Source organism: Papio anubis, chromosome 1 (assembly GCF_008728515.1).
Source record: "Papio anubis isolate 15944 chromosome 1, Panubis1.0, whole genome shotgun sequence".
Classification (NCBI taxonomy): Eukaryota; Metazoa; Chordata; class Mammalia; order Primates; family Cercopithecidae; genus Papio; species Papio anubis.
In genome coordinates, this window is record NC_044976.1 from 131,230,275 (window position 1) to 131,254,807 (window position 24,533).

Consider the following 24,533-nt stretch of genomic DNA (forward strand, 5'->3'; position numbering starts at 1 on the left):
CTTTGAGTTTGTCAAAATTCTACAATCCGTGGTAGCATATATATACTACAAGTCAATACAACATTTAAAATAAAGTCCAAAAAAATGCAATTGTGTAAAATGCAAGGTTGTCTTAATTGCACAGTGAATGAAGGGTTGGTTGGGGGATGGTGGTAAAGCAACACAGCTGAGTTTGTGGTTGTGGCTGCCAGACCCAAATCTCAACCCAGGCTGGAGTTTGATGCCACCTGGAGGCAATGCCCAGTTGATGGGGGTGATTTTGGGCCTGTAGCTAGCTGGACTCCCAGGACAGTAGCAGGGATTTCAAAAATTTTCCAGTCAGTCACACCCATTTGCTGAGCTGGTTGAAGGACACTGAGAAGGAAAACACTGGAGATGCTGGGGCCAACATCACTGGATGTTGCTCCCTGATTCCCAATGCTAGTGCCTTTGCCTCCCTGTCCTGATGAGAATATTAGTCCTCCCCATGTGAGGACAGGGCACACTTAACAAATGCATCATACCAAAATTTATATTAATTTAGGTTTTACTATACTTAAATGATAATACTTAAATTGGATTTTGTGTATCACAAGACTGTGTCCTCCTATGGTCACAACTTCAAAGGAGGTCATTTCAGTGTTGTTACTTTCCTAAATCTCAGTTTCCTCATCTCCAAAATGGGGATAATAAGAGTATAATCCAGATAGGGTTTATCTTAGAATTAAAGGAGAAAACATATGTAAAGTTCTAAACACAAAGCCTTACTCATAGTAATTACCCAATAAATGTTAGTGATGATTTTTAGTATTACCAATCTCTCTGAACTCCCTTCTGCCTTTGTCCTCGCCTCCCACGCAGACTGTTCCTGCTCTCATGCTCTGTACTCAGACTCCTTCAATAGATTCCTCACTTGTCTTCTCATCCCCAGGCTCATCCATTCCACCCATTCTCTCTTCACTCTGCAACTCCAGGAAGCTTCCTACTCGTACTGTACCCTTGTTGCCTTTAGCTTGCTAACAGGATGCTTTATCTGGCCTCTGGTAACCTCTCCTGACCGTATGTCCTGCAGTCCCCTCTAGACAGCCCATGTTCTGGTCACAGGACCAAGACTAGAGTGAAACAAGACAGGCTCCTATTGCGCAAAATTTAAACATTTTCGAGATTCTGTCACTTTCAAGATTGTGCAACATCAGATGGTGACCAGCCTGTAAAGATGCTTTCCATGGACTGAAGCCTATTATCCCAATGGTTCCTCTCTCTCTCCCTTCTTCCTTTGATCCCAGACTTCCTGAGTTCAAGTCCTTAATAACTATAAAACTTATAGTAAGCTACTTAACCCCTCTCCACCTCTGTTTTCTCATTTATAGAATGGGGATGATAAAAGATATCTCATAAAACTATTGTAAGATCAAATGAGTGAATATGTTAAAGTGTCAGAAGATGGCCTAGCACTCTGTAAGCTTTCATTGAATATTAGCTAAAACTACACACTCTGCCAGCCTCAAGTTTTCCTACCAAGTCCCCTTAATGTTACAGCCAAAGTAAACCAATGACCTGAAGCCCGAAACACAAACTACAGCATAGCCAGCTATTACACTACTGACAAGAAGAAGCAGGAGAATAAGACAGTTTCCCAAGTCAGGATATAGGGAATCATGCCGTTCTCCAACCTACCTTTTCAACTCAGTCACCTCTACACTGTCATATACAATGTCTACCCCCACTGCAGTCTCCCTGATGCCTTTGTCCATATAAAAAGTCCTTCATTGCATGTGACAGAAAGTTAGCACAAACTGCCTTGAGCAAAATAGAAAATGTATTGGGTCACTGTATTATTTACCTGTTGCTGTGTAACAAATTGCTCCAAACTTCACAGCTAAAAGCAATAAGCATTTTTGATGAAAAATAAAAAATTGAAAAAAATTTTAAAAACCAAGCATTTATTATCTTACAGTTTCTCTGGATAAGGAATCTGGGCATGGCTTAGCTGGGTGCTTCTGGCTTAAGGTACTCACACAGCTAACATCATGGTGTCAGCCAGGGTTGCAGTCATTTCAAGGCCCTCCTGGGGAGGATCCACTTCCAGTCTCACTCATGTGATTCTTGGTTGGCCTCAGTCCTAATGGACTGCTGGCCAGAGGAATCAGCTCCTTGCTGGGTGTTGGCCAGGGACCTCCCTCTGTTCTTTGTTTGGAACCCTCTCCCTAAAGTATTTCACAAAATAATACCTGGTAGGGAGACAGAGATAGTGGGAAAGAGAGAGAAGGAAAGAGGGCAAGAGAAAGAGAGAGAGCATATGCACACACATGCTAACCTAAGATGGAAGTGACAGCTTTTTTGTAACCTGATCTCAGAAGTGACATCCCAGCACCTCTGCCACATTCTATTCACTTGAAGCAGGTCACTAAATCCAGGCCACACTCAAGAAGAGGCGATTACACAGAGGCATGAATGCCAGGAGGTAGAGATCTTTAGCAGTCACCTTAAGGAGCCAAATTTAGAACCCAAGTCCCTTGATGTCAAAGCAAGTGATGCTCCACATCAGTCACAAATGAGGCCCTGAATAGACTTGGGACCTTCACCCGCCTGTGCAGATGGGAGGAGTCTGTGGTGTTTCGTATAAACAACCCTCCCTCTGAGACACACACACTTACACATACACACACACACACACACGTATACACGTGCGGAAGCTGTGGTAAGTGCATCCTCCTTCAGTCGCAGATCTGAAAATAGATCATCATGGTGGCACCAAAGAGTTACACACAAGACTGGGCTCCTGGGCCTTTCTCCAGTAAGCCACAGAGGAGTCAGCTGCAAATATTCTCTTCTGTTCTATGGACCTCTCTCCTCTTCCTGCTCATGGGTAAGTCCACTTTATGGCCACCACTTCTTGCAACTGGTGTTCTTCTGAGGCGGGTTGCATTCCCTGCCTGGGAGATTCTTTCGTTTTTTTCTTTTTTTTAACGGAGTCTTGCTCTGTCGCCAGGCCGGAGTGAAGTGGCGCAATCTTGGCTCACTGCAACCTCCGCCTCCTGGGTTCAAGCGATTCTCCTACCTCAGCCTCCCGAGTAGCTGGGATTACAGGCGTGCATCACCATGCCCAGCTAATCTTTGTATTTTTAGTAGAGGTGAGGTTTCACTGTGTTGGCCAGGGTCCGCCCACCTCAGCCTCCCAAAGTGCTGGGATTACAGGTGTGAGCCCAATTCTTGTTGGTAAAACCAGGAAACTCCTCGCCTTGCCAGAAATTACTCTGCATGTGTGCATACTCGTGTACCATGAAGGGGGTGGCATTCTAGCCCTGGTCTCAAATAACTCTGGGCTCAAACTACATTTCTCTCGCCCTCACACTTTCCTAAGAAATGCCAAGTATGTAATGAGTTTGTTCCTTGTATAGTGTGGATAAAACTCACAGAGGGATCCAGGAAAATCCCCTGATGAGAAGCCACCTAGCAATTCCTAGGGATGGAGATAACTTCTGGAGCTTCTTTCTACATCTCCTGCCTTGGTTATCACATATGCTGGCTTTATTACTGAGGCTTCACTGGGGACCTGGAGGTGGCTGGGTGACCCTCGGCAAGGTGGTGTCTATCCTTTTGTCCTCAACCTTATTCCTCCCTATCAAGGCCCAACTCCTGGGAAACATCCCTCCGCTGCATGGCCCGGAACCCCACTGTCCAGCAGATAGAGCCAGTCCAGTACCCCAGAGGGGATCTCAGCCACCTGGGACTGTAGCAGCTACTGTCCTTCTGTGGTCCCACTTTGTCCAGGGCTTCAGGGATGATGGTGCAGGTAGCACTGGAGATCTGAGAGCAGTGGGAGTTGGCTGTTGGTGCCTGAGGGGAGCTCTAGAAACACTCCTAGATGCGGATATGGGTGAACAAGGAGCCTAGACCTCAGGGCTGAGGTCCAGTCTGACCTCTCTTCACTTTCAAGTTTATCTTGGCTCATCAAAAAAACACAGAAAGCAGCAAGGCTGTTTATGTCTACATGCAACCTTTGGGATATTCCTTGATTGTGTTGAGCAAACCTGAAATAAGCTACATTCAAGGTCATCCAAGCCTCAAATGATCATTGCAGTGAATTTCAAACAGATCAGAGCAAAGAGACATATCCTTCAGTCTGGCTCCACTGATTAGGATGACCTCAAATCTCACTCTTTCGATCTGAAAGGAGGATGCTTTTGTATCTCCGAAGAGTCGTTTCAGGAACTTAAAAGGCAGTCGAGTGAAAAGACCCCTCTCACTTTAGTATCAGGAACATCTAAAATTAAATATTGCTCCATCATTTATTAGTGGTGTGAGCCTCTATTTCTTATGTGTAATAGTTAGTAGAATGCATCACGCAACACTCTTACAGATTGAAGATCTATACACACACACACACACACACACACACACACACACACATATAGTGGCACATAGTTGGCAGAAGCTATGATTGTTATTATAATAATCAATTACTGTTATATGCATTCTTTGGAAACTATTAAAAAACAGGTGAGTCAAATTCAGTTATTGCAATCTTTGAACACTCTTTTATGATTTATCCTATGGTGCAATTCAAATAAAATGGCTGGTACTGGAGAGCTGTCACTGTACTGGGAGCTGCATTGCACTGTTTTCTGCAACAAGATTTGCCCTGTGAGGCCCACATCCTGTCCTCTCCACTGACAGTCTGTGAGGCTTTGTTTATGATTTTTGTCTGACGTAAGAAAATTTGAAGTCAAAACAAGTCATATACACCCAGCCAAAACCCAGCAGCTTCTGGGCTTCCAGGATACAGATGGACAGTACTCCTGGCCTCCCTACTCCAGGGACATCATGGACATAGGATCTGGACTCTGTGACTGATCAACCCTGTAATCTCAGGGAAGTGGCTTAAATTCTCTAAATATCAGCTCCTCATCTGTAAAAAGGGGCTAATTACAGTATAGTTATGAGAATTAAATGAAATAAGTTACATAAAGTACCTAATGCACACATAGCAATCGTAAGCAGTGTCTTCCAGAAGAAAAGGGCTCTCTTTCAGAAAACTTCAAACCAGCCTCACATCAACTCAGCTTGAATCTGCCTAAAGAATCCACCTGACCTGACCTTCTCATGTCCAGTATCCCTAGCCCTGCATGCTCCATAGCTGCCTCTCCACAAGGTGCAAGTGCTTGACTGATGGAGGTCTAAGCAGAGAACCCCCATGACCTGCACCAAGCAGCCTCTCTCCTTCCTGTGTCTGCAGATTCTGTAACTTCTGGGTTTTCAGAGCTTGCTTCAGCTTTCTTCCACCCCTCCAGGCTATACTTATGCTCCTTTTTTGTCTCTAACATTTTCTACTTATTTTCCCACCCAGAATTCCTGGTGGAGTCTGGGTCCCAAACCCATTTGATTTGGTCTAGAATTTCCAAAGTTCTCTCCAGAGCCTCAGAAGCCCTGGAATCTGGGAATCCAAGCTGGGGTCACCCAGAAGACACCCACAGGGTCCCTACAAGAAAATTAGCTGCCTTGGCCAAATACCAGCTTCCTAGATGCCTTGGTAACAATGTTTATCAGGAATATGATCTTGCCTAAGATGAGGAAATCAGGAACTGTATTGGTACCACCAGCTATTCCCACCCCCAAACCTGGCCAAGCCAAAGTCAATCTGAGATCCCATGGACAATGAAGGGAAAGATAGGGTGAGGTAGAGCTGGGAGAAGTTCCTTTAGTTCCCGACACTGCTATGAGAATTCTCAAACATTCAGAAAAGTTGGAGCATTTACACTGAACATTCATATGCCTACTACCTAGGCTCTAACACAAATGTTTTACTTTGCCTGCTTTATCATTCACCTGTTCATCTAACCATCCCTCTACACACCTATATTTTTTAAAATATGCTCCTTTTTACTTCATTGGCTCTTCACAATTTGCAGCAAACTGCTTTCATTTAATTTTTATCATATCCCTTGAAGAAAGTGGTGCAGGTATGAGCATTTAAATCCTTTAGATAAGTAAACTGATTCACTGAAAAATTCAGAAATGTACCCAAAGTCACAAGGCTAATTCCCCTACTGGAACAGAAACCCAGAAGATCTGTTTCACAGATTGTTGTGGCTACTTTTAAGGGAGACAGTGTTTGGAGAATGGAGGAATTAATGGCTTTGCTAGGCAATGGACCTAGAAGAAGGAGGACAACAATCTCATTTCATTTCTCAGCATCCGACATTTATGCCCAATGTATATTCACAGAGTGAAAGAAAGAAGGCTAGCTCAAGGAGTCTAGCTGCTCCTGCAAGTCCCTTTTCTATCTCTGCAGGACTAAGAGCCTCTGGAAAGGACTCAGCCCCAACAATGGTGTCAGGGATCCTAGGGGGTTCTGTGACTCTCCCCCTAAACATCTCAGTAGACACAGCGATTGAGCATGTCATCTGGATTGGTCCCAAAAAGGCTCTTGCTTTTGCACGTCCCAAAGAAAATGTAACCTTTATGGCCAAAAGCTACCGGGGCCAACTAAACATCGCCAGGGGGAGTTACTCCCTGTCCATCAGCAATCTGACTCTGAATGATGCAGGATCCTACAAAGCCCAGATAAACCAAAGGAATTTTGAAGTCACCACTGAGAAGGAATTCACCCTGTTCATCTATTGTGAGTTCCAGAGAGCTTCTGTGTTTTGATCTTTTCTTTTTTTTTATTTGTGCAAATTTATGGGGTATGCGTGAAATTTTGTTATATGTATATAGTGCATACTGATCAAGTCAGAGTTTTCAGTGTGTCTACTGCCTGAGTACAATACATTCTTGTTAAGTATAGTCACCCTACTCTGCTATCAAAAATTGAATGGATTCTTTCTATCTTACTGCATGTTTGTACCCTTTAACCCACTTCTCTTCATCATCCCCCCACCACCCACTCCCTACACTCACCCTTCTCTGTCTCTGCTATCTATCTTTCCACCATCTACCTCCACATGATCAAAATTTTTAGTACCCACATATAAGTGAGAACATGGTGATATGTGTCTTTTTGTGCCTGGCTTATTTCGCTTAAGATAATGACCTCCAGTTTCAGCCACATTGCTGCAAAAGACATGATTCATTCTTTTTTACGGATTTTTAAATTGTTTAAATATATTTAGAGGGTACAAGTGTAGATGTATTGCATGCATATATTGCATGCTGAGGAAGTCTGGGCTTTTAGTGCACCCATCACCCAAAGAGTGACCTTTGTACTCGATAGATAATTTTTCAACCCTCACTGCTCTCCCACCCTCCCACCTTTTGTAGTCTCCACTATCCATTAGTCCTACTCTGTATGTCCATGTGTCCTACTCTGTATGTCCATGTGTACCCATTGCTTCCACTTATAGGCGAGAACATGTGGTATTTCACTTTCTGTTTCTGAGTTATTTTAGCTGGATAATGGCCTCCAGTTTCATCCAGGGTGCTGCAAAAGACATGACTTCATTCTTTTATGGCTGATTAGCATTCCATGATGTGTATAAATATATGTATGTATGTGTATACTGCATTTTCTTTATCCATTCTTCCATAAGGGACACAGATTAATTCTATATCTTTGCTATTGAGAATAGTGCTGCAATAAACATACAAATGCCGGTATTCCTTGCATATATCAATTTCTTTTCTTTGCCTTTGGGTAGATATCCAGTAGTGGTATTACTGGATCAAGTGCTAATTAAATGTTTAGTTTTTTGAGAAATCTTCATATTGTTTTTCATAGTGGCTGTACTAGTTTCCATCCCCACCAAGAGTGCCTAAGAGTTCCCCTTTTCTCCACATCCTGCCAATATGTGGTTAGTGTTTAAATAATAGCCATTCTGACTGGAGTGAGATAATATCTCATTGTGATTTTGATTTGTATTTCTCTGATAATTGGTGATATTGAGCATTTTTTAATACATCTGTTGGTCATGTGTATGTCTTCTTTTGAGAAATATCTATTTATATCCTTTGCCCACTTTTTAATGGAATTATTTGTTTTTTCTTGTTGAGTTATTTGAGTTCCTTGTATATTCTGGATATTAGTTCCCTGTCAGATGAATAGTTTACAAATATTTCTGCCATTCAACAGGTTGTCTCTTCACTCTGTTGATTATTTCTTTTGCTGTGCAAAAGCTTTTTAGTTTAAATCCCGTTTGTCTATTTTTGTTTTTGTTGCCTGTGCTTTTGAGGTCTTAGTCATAAATTATTTGTCCAGACCAATGTCCAGGAGAGTTTTCCCTAGGTTTTCTTCTAGTGTTTTTATAGCTTCAGGTCTTACATTTAAGTCTTTAACTGATTTTGAGGAGTTTTTTTTTATATGATGAGAAATAGGGGTTCAACTTCATTCTTCTGCATGTGACTATTCAATTTTCCCAGCACCATTTATTGAAAAGGTGTCCGTCCACGTCATCGAGGGTGACCACTGCACGCTCCTGGAGGGCAGCGGCCTGGAGTCCATCATCAGCACCCTGGCTGAGCCACACACGTGTGAGCGTGCGGGAGGGCTAGGCCTGCGCCCCCAACTGCCACTGGAGACCGCTCCACCATCCCTACCTCACCGCCGTGCAGTGGGGGCTGGAAGAGTCCTGCCGATGGAACCCTGCGCTGCCCAGGGCCGCTGCCCCCCAAGGCTGCTAGAGGTAGGCGTTAGGCATATTCCACCCACCCGCTGCCTCCCATGGCGCCTCGGGGACACCAGAGCCCAGCTTGGAGACTTCTGGTCTGTGAAGAGCCAGCGACGCCCGCAGGAACCGGGCTGGGCCTTGTGTGCTTGTGGGGTTTGCGCTTGGTCTTTCTCCACTTGTATTTGCATATTTATTGCATTGCTGGTAGAGACCCCCAGGCCTGTCCACCCTGCAAAGACTCCTCGGGCAGCATGCGGGTCCCGCACACTGCACCCATTTCTCCAATGTCCCCTGCAGGCGCGGGTGGCCACCCAGGCCTGCTGGCTGCGGCCCCCTCTCAGCCAGGCCTGGCTCAGCCCACTGCGTGGGAGGTCACCAGCCAGTCCCGAGGAGCCGGGACCCCCGGGATGCAGGCCCACAGTGCCGGGCTGCATCCATGATGCAGAGCTGGCCTCCAGCCCTGCGGGCAGCCCAGGGCACCAACTCAGTGTTTGTCAGTGTTTCTTTTTCCAAGAAATGATTCAAATTGCTGCTCGGATTTTTAAATTTACTGTAGCTGTCAGTGTACATGTCTGGATCCCGTTTCATTTTTACACCAATTTGGTAAAAATGCTGCTTTTCTCAGCCTCCCCACAATTAAACTGCACGTGGTCTCTTTAAAAAAAAAAAAAAAAAAAAGTGTCTTTTCTCCCCAAAGTAAGTTTTTGTTGGATTTGTCAAAGATCACTTGGCTGTAAATCTGTGGCTTTATTTCTGTGTTCTCTATTCTGTTCCATTGGTCTATGTGTCTATTTTTATAATACCATGCTGTTTTGGTTACTATAGCCTTATGCTATATATTGAAGTCAAGTAATGTGATGCCTCTAGCTTTGTTCTTTTTGCTTAGCATTGCTTTGACTATTCAGGCTCTTTTGTGGTTCCGTATATATTTTAGGATTTTTTTTTTCTGGCCAGGTGCAGTGGTTCATGCCTGTAATCCCAACACTTTGGGAGGCTGAGGCAGGCAGATCTCTTGAGGTTAGAAGTTCGACACCAGCCTGGCTAGCATAGTGAAACCCCGTCTCTACTAAAAATACAAAAATTAGCCAGGGGTGGTGATAGGCACCTGTAATCCCAGCTACTTGCGAGTCTGAGGCAGGAGAATCACTTTAATCTGGGAAGCAGAGGTTGCAGTGAGCCAAGATCACGCCACTGAATGCCAGCCTGAGTGACAGAGTGAAAACCGTGTCTAAAAAAAATTTTTTTTTAGAAAGAAGGATTGTTTTTTGTAATTTGAGAAGAATAAGGTTGGTATTTTGATACAGATTGCATTGAATCTGTAGATTCTTTGGGCAATATGGTCATTTTAACAATATGGATTCTTCTGATCCATGAGCATGGGATATTTCTCCATTTGTTTGTATCGTCTATGATTTTTTTCATCAGTGTTTTGTAGTTTGCCTTGTAGAGATCTTTCACCTCCTTGGTTATATTTATTCCTAGGGTTTTTAATAGCTATTGTAAATGGGATTGACTTCTTTCTTTCTTTCTTGATTAAATCATTATTTGTGTATAGAAATGCTACTAGTTTTTGTACATTGATTTCTGTCCTGCAACTTTACTGAATTCATTTATCAAATCTAAGAGTTTTTTGGTGGAGTCTTTAGGTTTCTCTAGATATAAGATCATATCATCAGGCTGAGCATGGTGGCTTACACCTGTAATCCTAGCACTTTGGGAGACCAAGGCAGGTGGATTGCTTGAGCTCGGAAGTTCAAGACCAGCCTGGACAACATGGAAAAAACCCATCTCTACAAAAAAATACAAAAATTAGCTGGGCATGGTGGCATGTGCCTGTAGTACCAGCTACTCTGGAGGCTGAGGTGGGAGGATTGCTTGAATCCCGGGAGGTTGAGGCTGCAGTGAGTCATGACTATACCACTGCACTACAGCCTGGGTGACAAAATGACACCCTGTCAAAAAAAAAAAAAAATTATACCATCAGCAAAGAGGAACAATTTGTCTTTCTCTTTTCCACTTTGAATGTTTTTTATTTATTTTGCCTGGTTTCTCTGACTAGAACTTTCAGTACTATGTTGAATAAAAGTAGTGAACGGGGTATCCTTATCTTGTTCCAGTTCTTAGAAGAAGGGCTTTCAGCTTTTCCCCATTTGGTACAATATTAATTGTGGAATTGTCATATATGGGCTTTATTATTTTGAGATATATTGCTTCTATGCCTGGTGTGTTGAGAAATTTTTTCATGAAGGGATTTGGACTGTATCAAGTGCTCTTTCTATGACCATTGAGATGATCATATGGTTTTTGTCCTTCAGTCTATTGATGAGATGTATCACATTTATTGATTTACATATGTTAAACCATCCTTGCATCCCTGGGATAAATCCCACTTGATCATGTATTATCTTTTTGATGTGCTGTTGGATTCTGTTAGCTAGTATTTTGTTGATGATTGTTTCTTCTATGTTCATCGGGGATGTTGGCCTGTAGTTTTCTTTTTGTTATTGTTGCATCCTTGTCTGATTTTGCTATCAGCATGATGCTGGCCTCACAGAATGAGTTAAGGAAAATTCCCCCCACTTTGATTTTTAAGAATAGTTTCAGGAGGATTGATATTAGTTATTCTTTGTATATTTGGTAGAATTTGGCTGTGAATCCATCAGTCTTGGGCTTTTCTCTGTTGGTAGACTTTTTTATTACAGATTAATTTCACTACTTGTCATTGAGGTCTGTTCAGGTTTTCTATTTTTTACTTATTCAGTCTTGTTAGGTTGTATGTTTCTAGAAATTTATCAGTTTTCTCTAGGTTTTTCGGTTTGTTAGAGTATAGTTGTTCATAATAGTCTCTGACGATCTTTTGTATTTCTGTAATATCAGTTGTAATGTCTCCACTTTTTCTGATTTTGTTTATTTGGGTCTTCTCTCTTCTTTTCTTAATTAGCCTAGCTAGCAGTTTATTAATTTTGTCTGTCTTTTCAAAGAGCTAACTTTTTGTTTCATTGATCCTTTGCATTTTTTTAGTCCCTACTTCATTGAGTTTTGCTCTGATATTTATTACTTCTTTTCTTCTGCTAATTTCGGGTTTGGTTTGTTCTTGCTTTTCTAGTTCCTTTAAGTGCATTGTTACATTATTTATTTGTGATCTTTATACTTTTTTCATGTAGGCATTTATTCGTATAAACTTCCCTCAGCACTGCTTTTGCTGTACTCCGTAGGTTTTGGTATGTTGTGTTTTCTTTTTCATTTGTTTCAAGAACTTTTTTTAAATTTCTTTCTTAATTTCTTTGTTGACCCAATGGTCAGGAGCATGTTGTTTAATTTCCGTGTATTTGTATCATTTCAAAGTTCCTGTTAATATTGATTTCTAGTTTTATTCCATTGGAAATGAAAAGATATTTGATACGATTTCAATTTTTTAAAATTTGTTGAGACTTGTATTGTGAACTAACAAATAGTTTATCCTGGAGAATGTTTTATCTACTAATGAAAAGAATGCATATTCTGCAGTTGTTGGATAGAACATTCTGTAAATATCTGTTAGGTCCATTGGTCTAAACTCCAATTTAAATCCAAAGTTTCTTTGTTGATTTTTTGTCTAGAAGCTCTGTCTAATGCTGAGAGTGGAGTGCTGAAGTCCTCCACTATTATTCTATTGCAGTCTCTCTCTCTCTCTCCCTCACACACACACACACACACACACTCTCTCTCTCTCTCTCTCTCTCTCTCTCTCTTACTCTCACTCTCTCTCGTAATATTTGCTTTATGAATCTGGGTGCTCCAGTGTTGGGTGTATATTCATTTAGAGTTGTTATATCCTCTTGCTGGATTGATCCCTTCATCATTATATAATGGCATTCTTTGTCTTTTTTTTTCACTGTTTTTGACTTAAAATCTGTTTATCTGATATAAATATAGCTAGCTACTCCTGCTTGCTTTTGATTTCCATTTGCATGGAATTGTTTTTCCATTTCTTTACTTTCAGTCTATATATATTTACTGTTAAGGTGAATTTTGTGTAATTAACATATAGATGGATCATGTTTTTAAATTCATTCAATGATTCTACATCTTTTAAATGGATAATTTAATCCATTTACATTCAAAGTTATTATTGATATGTGAAGCTTTTTCCTATATACTGTTGTTTTCTGGTTTTCTCATATATTCTTTGTTTTTTTCTCTCTTATTGTTTGTCATTATGGTTTGGTGGGTATCTGTAGTGACATCATTCAAGTCTTTCTCTTCACCCTTTGTATGATTGCTTTACAAATGAGTTTTATACTTCTGTGTGTTTCCATCATGGTAAATCTCATCTTTTGCTTACAGGTTTAGGACACCATTGAGCATTTCTTGTAGGACCCCATCTAATGGTAACAAATTCTCTCAGCATTTGCTTGTCTGAGAAAGGCTATTTCTCCTTTTTTATGAATAATTTTCCCGGATATAGTATTTTTGGCTGACACTTTGAATATATTATTCCATTCTCTTCTGGCCTGCAAAGTTTCTGCTGAGGAATCCACCATTAGTCTGATGGGCTTTCCTTTATAGGTGGCTAGATGTTTTTCTCTTACTGTTTTTATGATTTACTCTTTGACTTTGGACAGTTTGACTGTAATGTGCCATGGAGACCTTTTTGCATTGTATTTTCCTGAGAATCACTGAGCCTCCTGTATCTGGGTGTCTAAAACTCTTGCTAGACTTGGGGAGTTTTCTTCTACTATTTCATTAAATACATTTTCTAATCAGTTCTTTGTCTCTTTGTCCTCAGGGATAGAAATAATTTGAATATTTTATCACTTTATGTTATCCCAAATGTAACAAAGGTTTGGCTCATTCTTTTTTATTCTTTTTATTTATTTATTTTTTGTTTGGCTGGATTATTTCAAAAGACCTGTCTTCAAGCTGTGAGATTCTTTCTTCTGCCTAATCTAGTCTATTGTTGAAGCTTTCAAGTAGATTTTGTATTTCCTTCAGTGAATTATTCAATTCCAGAATTCTATTGATTCTGTTTTTTAAATATCTATCTCTTTGGTTAATTTGTCATTCACATCCAGCATTGTTTTTCTGAATTCTTTGTATTGTTTTTCAGAATTCTCTTGTATCTCACTGAGTTTTTTCTTATTTTTTAATTTACTTTCATAGGGAAGTCTTTTTCCTGAAAATGTGTCCATTGTGTTGTTGGGGTAGGGTACCCTGGCTTTGATTCTGGGTGCATGCAGTAGTATAGTCTCTGTATGATTTGTCTGGCTGTAAATAACATTAGTGGTATCTGTGATTTCCTCAGTGGGTCAGGGTGTGGTTATTAACAGAGGCTGTGGTGAAACTGTGCTGGGGATTGAAATGTCAAGTGGGCCAGTCATCAAGCCACAATGGTGGCAGCATACCTATCTTTATGCCTCAAGGCAGTGTATGCTGTAACTTGTGTTTATGCTTATCAGCAGGCTGATTTTTAAGTCTCCAGTGGCTTGCTCAGATACCGATAATGGCAGCAGTGGGCTGGAGGGTGGTGAGCAGGTTCTCAGGCCCCTGGGAAACCAATGTGGCATGGGCAATGACAGTAGTGGGATGATTCTCTGGGTCCCAAGCAGTGTGCATTGATGTTGATGGTGCCCAAGGCGGTGGATTGGGGTGGGCAATCCCCAAGATGCTGGCCTATGTGTTCTCTTTCCAAGGGGGAAAGGGGAAGCCAAGCTGAGTGGGCTTGCGCTCAGGTCCCCCAGTGGTGAAAGCAGACACCAGCTATGGTACATAGGAGCAGGGCCATCCTCAGGCCCCAGGCAGAGTGCTCAGGTGAGGGCAGTAGCAGCCACAGTGAGGCCCTGCCTCTGGAAAAGATGAGGCCAGGTTCAGTGCCCACAGCCTTGGATGTCAGATGGGGAATATGCATCCCTCTCAGCCTCAATCCTAGGAGGGCTTCCCCCAATTCAGCACTAGCTGCAGGAGCTTTTGCCTAGCTTGCAACCAAGTTGCAGCAGCAACTCACAGCCCACTACTTTACCCAGTCTCGATCACAGCAGCACTCACTTCCTAGGAGCAGAAACCACAGCCCACACCTCTCTTGCTACTTAGTTCTACCCGCAGAGTGCTCCCAGTTCATACTCTAGTCTCAGCAGCAACAGTTTTAGTTTTCCTAACACCTCAGATCCAGCACTTTGGGCCCCAGGACAGCGTGCAGTCTGCCAAAGGCCAAGTTTGAAAATGGTCCCTTACTATAACTGCAGAGGTCTCAGAAAGAGTATGGAACCCTGTAGGAGCTCCCTCCCTGGAGCAGTTCTGCCCCACAGTCTCCCAGCAGCTCCCTATGGTAGCTTCAGGAATCAGGAGGGTCAGAGGGGTCTCATGCGGCCAGGATTGCATGATTCTGCAGTGGGATGTGGGCCACTGGAGGTCTTTCGCTCACCTCTATTGGGAAATCACCTCCAGCTCCCAGCAGATCCCAGCCAGGGAGGCTGTCTCTGTTGCTTCTCCTTCCCTGCTTTTAGTGTTTCCTGTCACATCTCTGTTGAATTCTGGCATTCTCCCTTGGAAAATGTATTTGAAATATGACTGTCTGTATACTACTTTGGTTCTTCTAAGTAGAGGAAGTAGGCATTAAATGCTTCTAGTCAGCCATTTTGAAGCCCCTTCTCTTGATCTTTTATTTTTAAAAACAGACAATCTTTTTCTCCAGGAATTTCTCTCTCTAGGATAAATATGACTACTATATTGATCATTTTTCACCTAATTCCGTATACACAGATGTCAAGATTAGAAGACACACCCATAAATTCCTGCCATGTTATATAATCGCCATAATTCATGTAACTTGTCTCCTACTTGTAGAAATACTGTTTCTGCTTATAGAAATATTGTTTCTAATATTTTCTCTTATAAACAATACTGCAATGAATATTCTTGTGCACCTATCTTTTCACGCTTACGTGACTAGGTTATATTCTGATGAATAAATCTAGAATATATACATGGGGTCAAGTTCCTGAATCAAATGGTATATGTGTTTTTGTTTTTTTTTTTTTTTTTGAGACATCGTCCCACTATGTCACTTAGGCTTGTCTCCAATTCCTGGGCTCACGTGATCCTCCTGCCTCAGTGTCCCACGTAGCTGGCACTACAGGTACTTGCCACCATGCCCAGCTTTTAAATCCTGAATTTATTATTATTATTATTATTATTACCACTAGTATTACTAGTATTTCATAGAGACATAGTCTCATTTTGTTGTCCAGGCTAGTCTCAAACTCCTGGACTCAAGCTATCCCCTTCCCTCAACTTCCCAAGTAGCTGGGACTACAGGCATGTGCCACCTGTAAAGCCATGTGCCTGGCTTTAAAATCCTAAATTTTTATTTATTATTATTTTATTTTGTAGAGACTGGTTCTCACTATGTTGCCCAGGCTGGTTTCAAACTCCTGGCCTCAAGCAATCCTTCCACCTCAGACTCCAAAGAAGCTAGTATTACAGGCACCACTGCACCCAGCTTAGTATATACATTTTTAATGTTGCTAGATATTGCTGGATTTCCCTCCGTGTTACCAAGTAACCCTCCCACTAGCAATGTTTGAGAGAATATTTCCTTATATTCTCAATAACAATGTATTGTCAAGCATTTCTTTATTGATAAATTGAGTAGTTAAAATAGTATTTCATAGTTTAAATTTATATTTTAAATTGAAGCATCTCTTCATGTTTTAAACTGAGCATTTCTTCATGTTTTATGTTTTATGTTTGTTTCGAGACAGTCTTGCTCTGTTGCCCAGGCTGGAGTGCAGTGGTACAATCTCAGTTCACTGCAACCTCCACTTTCTGAGTCCAAGCAATTCACATGTCTCAGCTCCCCAGGAAGCTGGGATTACAGGCATGCACCACATGCCTGGCTAATTTTTGTATTGTTAGTAAAGAGAGGGTTTTGCCATGTTGGCCAGGCTGGTCTTGAACTCCTGGCCTCAAGCAATTCACTCTCCTCAGCCTCCCAAAGTGCTGGGATTATAGGCGTGAGCCACTGTGTCTGGCCATCTTTTCATGTATTAAATAGCCATTTGTATTCTCTTTTCTATAACTTGCTATTAATATTCTTTACTCATCTGTATTAGTGTGAAAGGGATGCTATAACAGAATACCCCAGAATAGATGGCTTAAACAACAGAAATTTATTTCTCACAATTCTGGAGACTAGAAATCCAAGTTCAAGGTGTTGGCAGGTTTGGTTTTTCCTAGAACCTCTCTCTTCAGCTTGTAGTTGGCCACCTTTTCACTGTGCCCCCAGTCATTCCTTTGTCTGTGTTGTCCATGTCCTAATCTCTTCTTATAAGCACATCAGTCATATTGTATTAAGGTTCACCCTAACAATTCCATTTTAACTTAATTACCTCTTTAGATACCCTGTCTCCAAATACAGTCACATTCTGAGGTACTCGGGATTAGAACTTCTACATATGAATGTTGTGGGGGGACAGAATTCAGCCCTAACATTCTACCCTCTGGCCTCTCAAAATTCATGTCCTTCTCACATGCAAAATACATTCACCCCATTCCAACAACACCAGAAGTTTTAACCCATTCCAGCATCAACTCTAAGTCCAAAATCCATCCAAATATTATTTAAATCGGGTATGGGTGAGACTTGCGATAGGATTCATCCTGAGGCAAAATTCTTCTTCAGTTGTGAACCTGCGAAACCAGACAAGTTATCTGCCTCCAAAATTCAATGGTAGAACAGGCATGGAATAGACATTGCCATTCCAAAAGAGAGACATTGGGAAGAAGAAAAAAGTCACAGGTCCCAAACAAGTCCAAAACCTAACAGGGTAAATTCTATTAGATGTTAAGGCTCAAGCATAATCCTCTTTGGCTCAATGCTCTATCCTCTGGGCCCACTGGAATAGCAGCCCCACCTCCTTGGCCCTGGGTGGCAATTCTGCCCGCTGGAATCAAGGAGGAAACCACCTCACCCTACCCAAGGCTTATGCCCTCTAGGCCAATGGTGGCAGTGGCATCTCTGCCTGCTTCTGAACTGCCTGTGGGGTCACCGTTCCCTTTTCTTGAAGGATAATACATGTTTGCAGCTGTATGAGCTATATTGACTTGTTTCATAAAAGCCCAGAAGCCTGACACACTCCTTCATTTGTCCTGTCTCTGTCCTTTACAGTCCACACTTGCAGCAATTTTGCTGAGGTGGTCCAATCTCATAACCTCTCTAGCAAACATTGCCAAGCCACAATCTTTGTGTTCTCTCCAGACACACTTTCTCATTTTTCACAATATGAATAGGCTGAAATTTTTTCAAAGCTTTAAATTCTGGCTCCATCTTGCTTGACAATTCCTTATTTAACCTCTCTCTCTCCTCTCACATTTTATATAAGCAGCAAGGAGAAACCAGGCAGTGCCTTCAACTCTTTGATTAGAAATCTCCACAGCTAAGTACCCAAATTTATCACTTAAACATTCTGCTTTCTGCAAAACACTAGAATACAACGTGGCCAAGTTCTTTGCCACTTTATAACAAGTATACCCTTTCCTCCAGTTTCCAGTAACATATTTCTAATTTCTGTCTGAGACCTCACCAGCAATATGTTTAATATTTATATTTTTACCAACATTCTGCTCATGATGACATATGTATATCTCTAAGGAAATAGCAGCTTTCCCTGCAGTGTTCCTATTTTTCTTCTGAGTGCTCACCCGAATTCTCGTTAACATTCATATTTCTACCCAGAGTCTCTTGAAGATAATCTAGGATTTTTCTAGCACATACCTCAAAATTCTTCCGATCTCTACCCATCAGCCCGTTCCAAAGCCATTTCACATTTTTATATTGTTAGAGCTTCATCCCACTTCTGGTATCAAAATCTGTATTCGTTTGCTAGGGCTTCCATAACAAAATACCACAGACTGACTAGCTTAAACAACAGAAATGTGTTCCACATTTCCCCAGGACACAATTCTGGAGGCCAACGAAGGTATCAGCAGGCTTGGTTTCTTCTAAGGCCTCTCTCCTTGGCTCCTAGATGGCCACCTTCTCTCTATGTCCTCACATGGGTGTCCCTCTGTCTGTATTGTCTACGCTGTAATCTCCCCTTCTTAAAAGGATACCACTCATATCTGACTAGGGCCCACCCTGACGGCCTCATTTTAACTTAATTACTTCTATCTCCAAATATAATTCCATCTTCAAATGCAGTCACATTCTGAGGTGCTGGAGGTTAAGACTTTAATATCTAAACTTTGCAGAGACACAGTTTAGCTCATAACACCATCTTTCTCTCAGGTAGTTTGATCGTTTTCATTGATTTGTATGGTATTCTGTATCTGTTAAGGAAATGGAATTCTATGCAGTTAATAAAATTAGAATGAATCAACATGTGTTGACATACGACATACAATAATTTCCAAGATATACTGTTAATTTTTAAGGTCCAAAACAGTGTGTAAAGTATGCATATTTCTGTCTATATCTAGAATATCTCTGGAAAGATCAACAAGAAACCCATAACAGTAATTGCCTCCAGGAATAGTAATTCTTGGGGAGAGTAAATAAATGGCTGGAGGCTAGAAAGCTTACTTTTTTATTATGTACCTTTTGTATTTTCTCAATTTTTTTATATGTATTACCTATTCGAAGAAGAAATATTGGGCCAGGTGCAGTGGCTTATGCCTGTAATCCCAGCACTTTGGGAGGCCAAGACAGACAGATCACCTGAGGCCAGGACTTTGAGACTAGCCTGGCCAACATGGTGAAACTCCGTCTCTACTAAAAATACAAAAATTAGCCGGGTGTGGTGGTGTGTGCCTGTAATCCCAGCTACTCAGGAGGCTGAGGCAGGAGAATTGCTTGAACCCGGAAGGCAGAGGTTGCAGTGAGCAGTGATCGCGTCACTGCACTCCAGCCTGGGTAAGAGAGTGAGACTCTGTCTCAAAAAAAAAAAAAAAAAAAAAAAAAAAAAAAAAAAAAACAAAGAAAGAAATATAGCTTAATGAAACATTCACACATGTGCACATACATGGTGAACAGTGGAGATGGAGCGAAAGGAAAGGAGAAGACAAGGAAGAAGAGCTAAAAGCACAATTCTAAATTCAGACCAAAAGACACGGGCAACTCAAATTCTAGAGGCACAGTTCCCCACTCCATAGTGTTTGGGACTGGGCCGTTCACCTATTTATTCATCGAACGTTCCTGAGTATTTTTCATAAGGCAGGCTGCGTGTTAGATGTTCAGACACAGAAATCAGCCCTGTCGTCAAAGAGTTCTTATACTGGTCTGGGAGAAAGAGAAGTAATCAGACTATTAGTCATGCTGAGTCATGGTGATAACACCTGTAGAGGATGTTATGGGAGCACAGAGGAGAGGCCATCAACCCAGCCTGCAGAGAAGATGTCCCTGCGACTGGTATTGCTGGCCTCTCTCTGCTGCCCCCAACTCCACTATTATCACTCCTTTCTTCTTTCAGTGCTTTTCTGCTGGCAAAGGGAACTGAGCATCTTCCCATGCTGTTGTCTCTGCAGAACAGCTGCAAGAGCCCGAAGTCACCACGAAGTCTGTGAAGGCGTCTGAGAACTTCTCCTGTAACATCACTCTAATGTGCTCCGTGAAGGGAGCAGAGAAAAGTGTTCTGTACAGCTGGACCCCAAGGGACCCCCATGCTTCTGAGTCCAATGGAGGCTCCATTCTTACCATCTCCCGAATGCCCTGTGAGCCAGACCTGCCATACACCTGCATAGCCCAGAACCTCGTCAGCCAGAGCAGCTCCCACCCTGTCCATGTTGGGCAGTTCTGTACAGGTACCTGGCTCCAATTTGGCCCTTGAGGGAAATCCAGAAACAATGTGAGCAACTGTGGAGTCTAAACCCTAGGGTTCTGGTCGGACACACAGCGGGTGGGGAAGCAAGAGGATAGGCCCCAAAACCCTTTATTCTCTACTCTCAGGGGCCTGAGAGAGGCTGGCAGGACTTGGAAAGCCCAGAACACTGTGATACTCTAAGGTTAGAGCAAGGGAGGAGAAGACAATATGGATACAGGAGTCCTGATGGGTCTTTGCTTGGGTGGAGGTGTTTCCGGGTACCCTCAGAAGGGCAGAGAAGGGGAATGAGAGTCCAAGTATTCAGTGGGCAGAGCCCGGTGGAACGGGTGGTCATGGGGAAGTAGCAGGCACGCCCCTCAGAGGAGGAGGCCAGGAGGAAGAGGAGGGGGAGGAGGGACTTCAGTCCCCTCAGTCCCCTTTAGAATGCCTGGAGGCCAAGCGAGTAGGCACAGTGACTGAAGCTGCAATGTCTCATCTCTGACCCCAGATCCAGGAGCCTCCAGAGGAGGAAAAACAGGGGAGACTGTGGTAGGGATCCTGGGAGAGCCAGTCACCCTGCCACTGGCACTCCCAGCCTGCCGGCACACAGAGAAGGTTGTCTGGTTGTTTAACACATCCATCATCAGCAAAGAGAGGGATGAAGCAGCAACGGCAGATCCACTCATTAAATCCAGGGATCCTTACAAGAACAGGGTGTGGGTCTCCAGTCAGGACTGCTCCCTGAAGATCAGTCAGCTGAAGATAGAGGACGCCGGCCCCTACCGTGCCTACGTGTGCTCAGAGGCCTCCAGAGTCACCAGCATGACACATGTCACCCTGCTCATCTACCGTGAGTCTCTGGGCAGGGCACCCATCATTAGATTCCTTCTCTGAAAGCTTTTTCCTCTGCTGCCTTCTCCACCTCCCCCTTCTCCAAGGGTCTTCCCTCAGACTGAAATGCCTCAGACCACTAGGACAGTTGTTCAGTTCACACCAGTTGATTCACAGGAGGAAAACTCATGACTAGCTGCTGTACAAGTCTACCTGCCAAAGTGCCCCTGGCTCTAGGCTGCCAGTTAGGCCTCTACCACCCAACTTTAGGTGCTTGCCCTGGTCCTTCTGCATTGAGTCTCAGAAGGGACTAGGAGGCCAGGTGCGGTAGCTCACACCTGTAATCCCAGTACTTTGGGAGGCTGAAGCAAGTGGATCACCTGATGTCAGGAATTTGAGATTAGCCTGGCCAACATGGTGAAACCCCGTCTCTACTAAAAATACAAAAATTAGCAGGGTGCGGTGGTGGGCGCCTGTAATCTCAGCTACTCCAGAGGCTGAGGCAAGAAAATCGCTCGAACCCCAAGGGGCGGAGGTTGCAGTGAGCTGAGATCATGCCACTTCACTCCAGCCTGGGAGAAAGATCGAGACTCTGTCTAAAAAGAAAAAAAAAAGGAGAGGGGGGGACTGGGAACTCACCAACCTGCATTTTTTATTTTTGAGATGGAGTCATGCTCCATCTCAAAAATAAAGTCAGTCACCCAGGCTGGAGTACAGTGGCACGATCTCAGCTCACTCCAACCTCTGACTTCCAGGTTCAAGGGATTCTCCTGCCTCAGCCTCCCGAGTAGCTGGGAGTACAGGCACACACCACCACATCCAGCTACTTTTTGTACTTTTAGTACAGATGGGTTTTTGCCATGTTGGCCAGGCAATTCTCGAACTCCTGACCTCAGGTGATCCACCTGCCTCAGTCTCCCAAAGTGCTGGGATTACAGGCATGAGTCATGGCGCCTGGCCCCAACCTGCATTTGTATAAACTATTATCATTTTTAATAAGGCCAGAGTTGGCTGGGGTGAAATCAGAGAAGACTGAGGAGAAGTCCTTGATGTCCAAAGACACTGTGGCCTCCAAGAAGGTGGGCCACTCAGCTCCCCTGGACATGTGGAACAGAATTTGCATTCTACCTCCTCAGCCTTGGGCCTCACAGGATCTTGGCTTGGCAATTTGCATGGTTTATGTTTACCTGTTCCCTCACCTGTGCCATTCAGACACGGTCAGCATACCCCCTGCCTGAGTTTGTCAGTGTCTAGGTATCTGTGAAGAGTCACCATCATGGTTTTGTTAAAATATGCAGCAAGTCGGCCAAGTCCATGCCTATTGCCCACAGTGCCTCAAATATAAAGAAACCCACAAGGTTAAGTAAAAATAAGAATAAACAGGAAACAAATAGAGTCAATCTTATTGTTTCTTTTAAAGTTGCTAACATTTATTGAGCGTTTACTCTGTCAGGTACAGCGCTCGCCTCTCTGCATCCCTTGTCTCACATCAGTAAGCAAATCAGCCTCAAAGGCAAGCCTTGAAGGGTCTTTACAGCACATGGAAGTGTTGCGCTGATCCGTGTTGATTGGTTTGCTTGCTTCCACAGCTGTAACTAACTGTACAGGATGAGGTTGTATCTTTCTTTCTTCACTTTTCCTCATTTCCCTTTTTTCTCACCTGAGCATCAAGAGATAAAGAGGTGTGTCTGAGATGTCACAAGTAGGGAGGAAAATGCCAGGTGTACTCCAAAATTCCTGTGGCTCCTGGAGGCACTCTGCCGGCAGTATCAACACTTGGCTTCATGAATATATTTTTAACGAATGAAGACAGATGACTGCCCAGGGGGCAGGCCTGATTCCACATGGAGTCTGCCTCTCTCCTCACAGGGAGGCTGGTGAAGCCCAAAATCACGTGGCGCCTCCGGCACAGCAAGGATGGCATCTGCAGGGTCAGCCTCACCTGCTCCGTGAAGGATGGGGGAAATGCTGTCATGTACACATGGACCCCACTGCAGAAGGGAGCTGTTGTGTCCCAAGGGGAATTACACCTCAACGTCTCATGGAGAAGTGGTGAAAATCACCCCAACCTCACGTGCACAGCCAGCAACCCTGTCAGCAACAGTTCCCACCAGTTTCTTTCTGAGAACATCTGTTCAGGTTTCTCTCCATCTCTATTTACTCAGGCCACGGGGCCTCGGGGCCTCAGATCCAAGAGTTTGCATCCTGACTGATTCTTTATGAAGTGCAGTGGGAGGCTGTGGGTGAGAGCTCTTTAGAGTGGCATGCTTCCACAGATATGTGAGAGCCAAGCATGTGATTTTAATGTTCTAATAGCCATGTTAGAAAAAGCAAGAAGAAATAAAGTTATTTTAATAATATATTTCATTTAACTGAATATATCCAAAATATCATGATTTCAATGTGTATTCAATAGAAAAAAAAATTCATTAGACACTGCATTTTATTTTGTACTAAGTCTTTGAGAGCCAGTATGTATTTTACACTTACAGCACATCTCTATTCCAATGCTAAATTTTCACTGAGAGTGTGTAATCTATATTCAGACTTTGTAAAATTACAGTTGAAAAAATAGATTTATGCACCCAAGTTATTCCAAGCACACTTATCAGTTTTTCAAGAAGGAATTGAGTAGCCATTTTTAAATCAAAACTAAAACTAAACAAAAGAAGCAGTTTGGTGTCTCAGTAATCCTAGCCACATTTCAAGGGCTTATGCATAGCTTGTGGCTACCATATTGAACAGCACAGAGCTAGAGGCTTGTAGAGAAAATCTGATACGAAGCTGATGTGGAAAGGGATGTGGACCACCCAGGAACAAAGGCTGTGTGAGTGGGAGCTAGAAAAGGAGCCCCAGTGGCCCTTACTAAATGCCAAGCGCTATTCTAGGCCTTCATGCATTTTTGCACAATCTTCGCAACAATCCTACAGAGTAGATGCTCTCATTTTTCCCCATTATACGGATAAAGAAACTGAGGCTCAGAAAAGATAAGGGACTTGCCCAAGGTCACACCATAAAAACTGGATTTGAACCCTAAGCTGTATCTTCTGCTCTTCCATAGAAGGAAGTAGAAAAAAGGTACGGTCTACCCAGGATCTGACAATGTTGGGTCAGATTGTGTCTGGCAGACAGATCTAGAGTCCAGCTTAACGGGAATTTGGAAGTCTCCTCATATCATTTACAGAGGGGCAGTGTAACGTGGCGATTAAGGGCGCTGTAGGATCTGCACTCGAACCTCAGGTCAGACACTTGAAACTCTGTGACACTGGGCAAGCCATAAACCTCTCTACCCAGGGACTGTCTGCCTCAGGTACTGCTATAACCTCTTGCCTAGAATAATGCT

At 42.9% G+C, this 24,533-nt stretch overlaps 1 protein-coding gene across 1 annotated transcript in view; it reads left to right on the forward strand.

The window, feature by feature from the left end:
* Positions 1-2,619: 2,619 nt before the first annotated feature.
* LY9 (lymphocyte antigen 9) overlaps positions 2,620-24,533 on the forward strand; it is a 29,090-nt gene continuing 7,176 nt past the window's right edge. The window contains 5 exon segments of the mRNA XM_021938772.2: positions 2,620-2,848; positions 6,275-6,604; positions 20,085-20,360; positions 20,868-21,209; positions 23,060-23,400. Of these exon segments, the coding sequence (XP_021794464.2) occupies positions 2,725-2,848; positions 6,275-6,604; positions 20,085-20,360; positions 20,868-21,209; positions 23,060-23,400 (1,413 nt within the window). The 5' untranslated portion in view covers positions 2,620-2,724.